At 46.3% G+C, this 8837-nt stretch overlaps 1 protein-coding gene across 1 annotated transcript in view; it reads right to left on the reverse strand.

The window, feature by feature from the left end:
- LOC127000964 (uncharacterized) overlaps positions 1-8405 on the reverse strand; it is a 94380-nt gene extending 85975 nt beyond the window's left edge. The window contains exons 1-3 of the mRNA XM_050865136.1: positions 8236-8405; positions 7458-7657; positions 3097-3294 (exon numbers count right to left, since the gene is read on the reverse strand). Coding sequence (XP_050721093.1) covers positions 3097-3294; positions 7458-7657; positions 8236-8405 — 568 coding nt within the window. The remainder of the gene's footprint in view (positions 1-3096; positions 3295-7457; positions 7658-8235) is intronic.
- Between the last annotated feature and the right edge of the window lie 432 nt (positions 8406-8837).

The following is an 8837-nucleotide window of genomic DNA, read 5'->3' on the forward strand; positions in this document are numbered from 1 at the left end:
ATCTCAATAACAGGCATAAAGGAGTCAGAGGGGAGATGAGTAGGAGGAATATGCCCAGAATCGTCCAGGGTGGAGTTCTTACAGAAAGTTTGAGCGAAGAGTTCAGCCTTAGAGACAGATGAGACGGCAGTGCTGCCGTCAGGGTTAAGGAGAGGAGGGAAAGAGGAAGAAGTGAAATTGGAAGAGATATTTTTGGCTAGATGCCAGAAGTCACGGGAAGAATTAGAAGAAGCAAGGTGTTGACATTTTCTATTAATGAAAGAAGTTTTGCTAAGTCGGAGAATAGATTTGACAAGATTCCGGGCTGAAATGTAAAGATCAAAGTTAGCGGGAGTTCGAAGGCTCTGGAACCTTTTGTGAGCTGCCTCTCTATCTTTAATAGCACGAGAACAAACATGATTAAACCAAGGCGTTGGGCATGAGGAGTAGAGAAAGTACGTGGAATGTATGCCTCCATTCCAGAGACAATCACTTCTGTGATGCGCTGAGCACACTCAGAGGGGTCTCTCTCCTGGAAGCAGTAGTCATTCCACGGGAAATCGGATAAGTACATCCTCAGGTTGTCCCACCGAGCTGAAGCAAAATGCCAGAAGCGTCGCCTCTTCGGTGGGTCCAGAGGATGTACAGGAGCGATAGGACAGGATACAGAAATAAGGTTATGATCGGAGGAGCCCAACGGAGAGAACAGTTTGACAGAGTAAGCAGAAGGATTATAGGTAAGGAAGAGGTCTAGAATGTTGGGCCTGTCTCCAAGACGGTCGGGAATACGAGTAGGGTGCTGACCCATCTGCTCCAGGTCGTTGAGGAGAGCAAAGTTGTAGGCTTGTTCACCAGGCTGGTCAGTGACTACCACTACCACAACTCTTACTACTACTACTACGACTACTACTACTACTACCACTAACTACTACTATACTACTATTACTACTTTTTTTTACAGTAGAGGAGGCAGTTCAAGGGCTTAAAAAAAGAAAACAATAATGAAAAAAAAGAGTCCGCTACTTACTGCTCCTGAATAGAGTAGAGAGGAGTGGCCAAAAAGAGAAATCAATTTCGGGAGGAGAGGTGTCCTGATACCCTCCTCTTGAAAGAGTAGAAGTCGTAGGCAGGAGGAAATACAGATGAGGGAAGATCGTTCCAGTGTTTACCAGCGTGAGGGATGAAAGAGTGAAGATGTTGGTTAACTCTTGTATAAGGGTTTGGCCAGTATAGGGATGAGCTTGATCAGAAAGTCGTGTGAGGCGAGGCCGCAGGAGTGGGGAGGCATGCAGTTAGCAAGTTCAGAAGAGCAGTCAGCGTGAAAATATCGATAGAAGATAGAGAGGCAACATCGCAACGGAATTTAAGAGGTAGAAGACTATCAGTAAGAGGAGGAGAGCTGATGAGACGAACAGCCTTAGACTCCACTCTGTCCAGAAGAGCTGTGTGAATGGAGCCCCCCCAACACTTGATATGCATACTACTACTACTACTACTACTACTACTACTACTACTACTAATAATAATAATAATAATAATAATAATAATAATAATAATAATACAACTACTATTACAACAACTACTATTACAACAACAAGAACAACTACTACTGCTACAACTACTACTACTATTACTATCACTACTACTACTACTGCTATTACTACTACTGCCACTGCTACTTCTATTATTGCCACTGTTACTCCTACAGTTTATACTACTACTACTACTACTACTACTACTACTACTACATAAAAGATATCTCCACCCATGTTTACTTTCCCGACACAAAGTCATGGAGGGTTCCATAGCTTGGAGGTCATTAGCCCCAACTCTGTTCGCTATTGACTGTGGCATCCAACCATATCACTTATACTACTTAGCACTGTTCATAATTCCCTATCATCTATTGCGTCTAGATCCCCCTTTCCTTCCCTACTCATGTCACTCACGACCCACCCTAATGTCACTCTCCACCACTGTGGGCTCTTAGTCCATATTGGAGATGTTGGTGGCTTTTGGGTCAGAGTGTCTTCTGCACCTGAGACATAGGATGGCCGATCTGAGCAGGGAGAACGAGAGGCGACACCTCATCGAGGCTACAATGTGGCTCCTTGGCTGATGCTTCTTTTCTGAGAACAGTTCCGCGAGTCGAGCGTAGAAGCATCGGATCCTTCCCGCCGGATGTGGTGAAGACGAGGGGGGTGAAGCTGCCCTGATCCACAGGTTAGATTCTTTTTTTACATTGTATGCCCTTGTCTTCTCCTGCTCGTTCCTATGGTGGGCGGCATCCGGGGGGGAGCTCACGGTGACAGGCAGCCATCCGGTCAAATATGCGAATGTCCATGAACGCCCGCTGTCCGCGCACCCAGAATCCGCGGGCACTTACATCTACCCGTGCCTCCTGTGAGGTATTGGCCGTCCTGTACCGAAAGGGTTCGCCGTCCAGGGGAAGCAGTGCCGGCTCGATAGTGACGTCTTGCCATACCTTCCCGAGCATGCTGGCTGTCAGATCCTTCACCTCATCGTGTCTAATACAGACGAAACCTCCCTTTTCACATCTCATAGTGTGAGTGACATCATTTGGTGATCCAAATGCACAGAGATCAGGCAGCCCTTCAACTGGCCAGCCATATCTCAGAGCTACGGTGTTGACAAATTCTTGTTTGTTGAGGCTGAAGCCTTTTGCTCTGATTGGTAGTGACGTCAGCCAGTTAGAGGCGCCTGCCTCCTGTGCTGTGTGGATTTGTCTACTCATTTCTGTGGACAGGTGGTGTGTTAGACAGTCCAGCTCGTCTTTTTGGGCCTGTTGTATTTCTTCTGAGATTCTTCTTTTGATTTCTCTTATTTCTGTTTGGTCTATTTCGCCCACTGCCTCCTGAGCGATGATCCTGTTGATGAGGGATCTGGTAAGGCTGATGGAGTTTTGGTTCTTCTTACCAGGCAGCTTCTCATGGGTTGGTGATCCCTATTACTACTACTACTACTACTACTGCTACTGCTACTACTGCTACTACTACTGCTTCTACCAAAACTACTACTACTACTTCTGCGGGTACTACTACTACTACTACTACTATTACTACTGCTACTACTACTTCTACTTTTACCATAACTCACCAAGATTCGGGAGTTTGGTGACGTCACACAAGTCGAGATGGGCATGGGTACATAGCAACTTGCAGAGGAATGTCATAGCGGTGGTGTCGTCTGTCGTCACGTTATGGTACACTCGCATCAGGTAGCCTGGGTATACCTTGGCTATCCGGCGGGCCCGCTTGTGGAGGGAGGCAAAATACTTCTTGTAGTTGGTGCTAGCTGTAGGGGTGATGGAAGGGAGGTTGAGGGGTTGGATATTTCAATCAATCAATTCCAAAAATCTATATCAATTCCTAATCTACTCTTCCTCTTTATTCCCTTCAGCCCCTGTCACACATGCGCGACTAAAGGTCCGACCGCACCGCCACGCAAGGTTTTAACACATCTTTTCATCTGTCTTTAATTTGTACTTTAATTTGCCAATAAAGCGCAGATTTTTAGGTCGTTCGTAACTTGATGGCGTGACTTGTCGCGCCTCACGATTTTTTAAAGCGCTCCTTAAAAAATCGTGTCCGCCTCATCGTCGGATGTGACGTGGGTCGAAGTTAAGCAGTTAGATCAATCAGATGCTTTCTGATGCGTTGGTACCGTGCCTTGATGCAGTCGGCGATGAAAAGTCGTTGCAACAGCGTCACGACTGCGTCAGGACTGCTGAACACGGTGCACCACGACTGCGATACGCAGTCCTGTTTCGTTTGTGGTTCACTCCTAGCTCCGTCGCCTCGCGGTCGACTCGGATGTGACGAGCGCGGTCGTGAGGCAGTCGTGAGCAGAGAAAATTCAGGGGCAGTCGGGAGAGTGGAAGACAACTCGAGGGGCTTTCACACATATATGATCTTGAAAGCGACACCTGCACTATTGGCATTCGTGCAGCATTCGAGTTTATAATCGTAGCACATCGTCTAGTCATCGTTGGGGAAATCCATTGTAAAAGCTTAGAGATTGCGAGAACTACGTTCGCCTCCAATGCCGAAGGTTCAGGACAGAAAATGATAGGTATCTCAGGAAGTGGGAAGGCAAACACTTGCTAACTTAACCTTAGGTGTATTAAATAACAAGTTAATAACACTAACATAACTCCTCCAACACGTACAGTAATCTAACCGTCTAGCATCCTCTCCACTCTCAATGATGAATCACTTCAGCCCACGAAAGTGATGTCTTCTATGTAAATGAGGACCTCAGCTGAGTGGAGTAGATGTATGTTGCCATCAGAAGGCTGGAGGTCACTGCGGATATTAACAGACGGATATCAGTCAACATCACCGATTCTCCTCGCGGGTTCGAAGCGTGCATCGGCAACTCACGTGAAGCATCACGCGTGGTTAAGTGGTAGTTACGGTGGCGTGATGTTCCTACGCACACGGAAACACACACACACACACACACACACACACACACACACACATAGTTATGTGAGGGTTGCCGGCGGCCCTTACATCCGTGCACAACAATGTTAGCCGATGAGTCGGCAAGGTGGACGAAAAATAAGCGCTGCGCTTATTTTTCTTGCAGCCCTCGGTGTGGCCGTGACCTTGTCAAAGATCGGGCAGGAGTGCTGTAGGTAAAGGAAATCTCAGTGATCGTCCAGCTATAGTGCAGCAATCGTGCAGCTTTCGTCAGCAAGCACTCGTGCAGTGATCGGTTTTTGGCCCTTACAACAGCTGCCCGACAGCTGCATAGCAGCTGCACGATAGCTGTCCAGAGAATCGTTCATCTGATCGAATGCTGGACGATAGCTAAACGAATGCTGCCCGATATGCGAGTATATTTATAAGTGGTTTGGCAACGTGGCAGCCTGTTGGCTACAAAAACCTCCACCACGCTCGTTTCCCCTCGAAGACCTGCAACCCTACTTGACGTCCTGGTTCTCCTTGTCGCCCTGCTTGCTACCCTACGCTGCTAACAACCCACCTGGCGCCCCCCTGCGTGCTGCTCTGGCCTGACACCCCTGCTTGCTGCCCTTGCATATCCACCTGACATCATGGCCCAGTCACCTGACAGCTTCGCTACCGAGAGTCAGACACAGATGCTGGAGGAGCACAATGAGCTCACGGAGGAGAGGCCCGAGACCCATGATTCTCAGGGCATGGACTCGTGGGATGAGTTGACACCTGTAATCTCTCTCTCTCTCTCTCTCTCTCTCTCTCTCTCTCTCTCTCTCTCTCTCTCTCTCTCTCTTTGTGAGAGAGAGAGAGAGAGAGAGAGAGAGAGAGAGAGAGAGAGAGAGAGAGAGAGAGAGAGAGACAGCGTAAGTGTGTGTGAGTATGGGTGTGGGTATGGGTTGGGGGGTGGGTGTTGGGTGGGTTCAGGACAGCAGCACAAAATTAATGTCAAGGCCGCATCTTGTTTCCAGACCTAGGGATTAGCGAGTGAGAGAAAGGGCGCTGCACATACCTTGACAGGAGTCGTTCTCCATTCGTCTAACAAATGAGCGGCATTCGTTTAGCAATCGGGCAGTATTTTTTATTGTCGTTTCGTTGCCGGGTACTAGTCGGGCAGGAATAGTCTTCTGAAAAAAAATCAAATCTCAAGATTGCTCTATAGTTCGTATAACGGGCAGGCATCGTTATTGGTGTGTACCTTCCGTCCAGCATTCGGGCAATACTTGTGCAAGCGTCGTGCCAAAATATTCCACGCAGTAGGACGGGCCAGAGTGCACCAGTTTCCAACGATATCAGAACGAACCAGGTTCGTCGCAGTTTCGTCCCAAGATCGCCGATGTGCGTGAATAGGGTTTAGGACAGACTCTACAGGTACTTTCCACCCTTCAGTCTCACTTTATCAACCTCTCCACTCTTTCGTTCTTCTTTACCCTTTGATTTCAATATGAATTTCCTAAATAGGATTTTTTCCTCAACTCTTTGTGCTCTTTTCCACTTGAGTGATGGTTCTCAGGGCTCTGTTTTTGAACTGCTACTGTTCATATTCTACCTCAGTGATATAGCTGGTTTGATTCAGTAATTACACTTTCAAATTTGCTGACGAAACAAAGATTGGTAACTCTGAACGCTCACACCGAGGCAGACATAGCCAGTGGCGAAACCTGGTGTGGTGACTTTGATGTCTTTCTTTGACATTTGACTGACACGACTCAACTGAGTGTAAATGGCGAGGAATGTTATGTTAGGTTACCTGACAATCCTGCCCACGTAAATTACTCACATGCCCAACAAGACTGAACTGCAGCTTGATAGATGACATTTTAAATTTATTTTTGTCTTGAACGTCGAGACCGCGCAGGCGATAAAATTTCAGCAAAATCAATATATTCAGTGAGATTTCACAGATGGCTGTTCATATTGCCTGCATACGTAACATTTTAGGAATATGAAAAGTTTGACTCAGGCCATAGACCATACATAGCGGAATACTTCTTACCTTTATTTATCATATAATAGATTTAAAACACGTTGATGGCAATGATATCAAAACACAAATTAAAATTTTACATCTGCGTATAGCACAATCAAATCTTTCATTTCCTCGCAACCTACACTACAAAATTATCTACCACGTCATTAAAATCTGCCATGAACTGATCTCCTCTCAATCGTATTTTTTTTTTCTTTTTTGCCTATGGCGCCGTTAGGCTTTCTTCATAGGGCCTGATGGTCGGCCCCAGCCTGTTGTGGCGCAGGCAAACGTTTTATAGCGGCACCATCATTCAATGGCTCATGCTGCCCCTCGGAGCTCATCTTTGATCCTAGAATCTAGTCACTCGGCGGTGACTGAAAAATCCCAGTTTGTGGCACCGGGCGGGGAGCGTGAACCCGCGTCATCCTGAACGCGGCGCCGTCACGTTATCCACTCAGCCACCCCCCCAAAAAAATATTAAGGTAAAGGTAATTTGGGGGCATACGTGGCCGCGCTAATCATCGGTGTTATATGCCAAATGTAAAGAAAAAAAAATAAACGTTTTCATCCCCATGATTTTGGTACCGGAAGGCCCAGATGTTCTATCCTGAATTTTGCAAATTACCGGAGGTTAAAATTTGCTGGTTCTTCATAATTATCACTTCTCGATCTCAATTCTCTTTATTAACTTTTCCATTTTTATTATCTTTTATCTTTTTATTTACTTCTTGACATTCTTACACTCTTATTTCCTTCCCTCCCTCAATTCTACCTCCTTCCTTCCTTCCCTTGCTCTTAATTTCTTTCCCTCAGTCCTTCTTTCTCTCTCCCTTTCTCTTTTCACTTTCCTTCTCATTCGTCTGTTCTGCAGTCCTTCCATTATTTAAACTCCTTTTCGTAATTTCTTCCATGTTTCGCTTCTTCCATTACTTTCTTTTTTCCATTCCTCAACTTTTTTCCTTCCTTTCTTTCCTCCTCTTCTCCCACTCTCCACTTCTTCCTTCCACACCTCCACACACACATACCCTTGCTGATGGTGGCGTTGGTGTTGTAATAAGAGTAGGCAATCACGTGCTGGCCTCCTCCTCTCTGTGTGGCAAAGTCAGAACACGTGGATGGCCCCGACAGGTTGAACCAGTGCCTGAGCCACTCACCATCACGAGTTTGACCTGACCTTGACTTCTGCGTTTCTTTTTGTTGTAGCCGCTCTAAGTCAACTCCGAACCTGTGATAAATAAATGAATAGATAAATGAATAAGCTGGTACCTAGAAATAAGCCAATATAAGTAGATAATTATATAAGAATGTAATGCCGGAAAAATTATTACCAATCACTCTCTCTCTCTCTCTCTCTGGGGGAATGCAACCCCCCCCCCCCCCCACACACACACACGTGTATCAAAACAACAGCCACAATCTATAACTAGTGTACAATACTTAACCATTGGCATATGCAAAGCATTTAGCTCTAGTGAGTGAGTTGACATCGTCTATTGATTAGGAATTATTTTCCTTGCTTTGATTTAAATTTTGATAACCGTTGGATTCATTCTAATCAGTAGTAAAATTTACACCTATTCTACGCAAAAGAATAAACGGTAGTCAAGAGAGTGTTGAATTATGGATAAGATGCCCATTTCAGTCATGTCTATAGAAGGCGCGATTGTATAAGACGACATAAGACATCATATTCAGTCGCCATATTCTTTCTCAAGTACGTTTTTCGTCGACCACGTCCCTCAGGACACCCGGGAATAAATAATCCATGCCCTACTGTTGTGTTAATGAATAGTTTCTCTTTACCCTAATGTGTTAGTTGACCTTTTCTTAGAGTTGACTTTTCCCTGGCCTTGGAGGTAGACGTGTCTACTTGAGCTCTGTCGTGCCTCGCGCGCCACCTTGTTTCCTTGCTCTGTGCTCTTTGCACCTTCCTGAGGCTCTCTGCTCGCTACAGCTGCTGCTGCTATAGCCATCCTACCTACTGCACAACACTGCTCCGCTAAGTGTTAATTTTGGTTGCATAAATCACAACACATTGCATCTAAAACACTTGCTTTGTTCTTGCTTTGCCCACACCTTACACTTCCTCCCCCCGCGCGCACACACACACACACACACACACACACACACACCGTGGCGCAACTGGTTAGAGCGCTGCGCTCCTAGGCTTCCCAGCCTGGCAGGGCGACGGTTCGAGCACGCTCAGGCCGGATTCTTTCCGTTGACTAGGAGTGGTTACTGTTCCCCCTTGAGAAAGGGAGATGGGGTGTGTGGTGTGTGAGGTCCTGGAAGTACCCATAGATCGACTATAAAAGAGCACTTGCTCATGTCGGGAGGGTACCTACCGGCGATTACGAGTCCAACTCATGATCAGGCCGTGGTGAATTACACACACATAAAAACAT

This window comes from Eriocheir sinensis, chromosome 19, assembly GCF_024679095.1.
Source record: "Eriocheir sinensis breed Jianghai 21 chromosome 19, ASM2467909v1, whole genome shotgun sequence".
NCBI lineage: Eukaryota > Metazoa > Arthropoda > Malacostraca > Decapoda > Varunidae > Eriocheir > Eriocheir sinensis.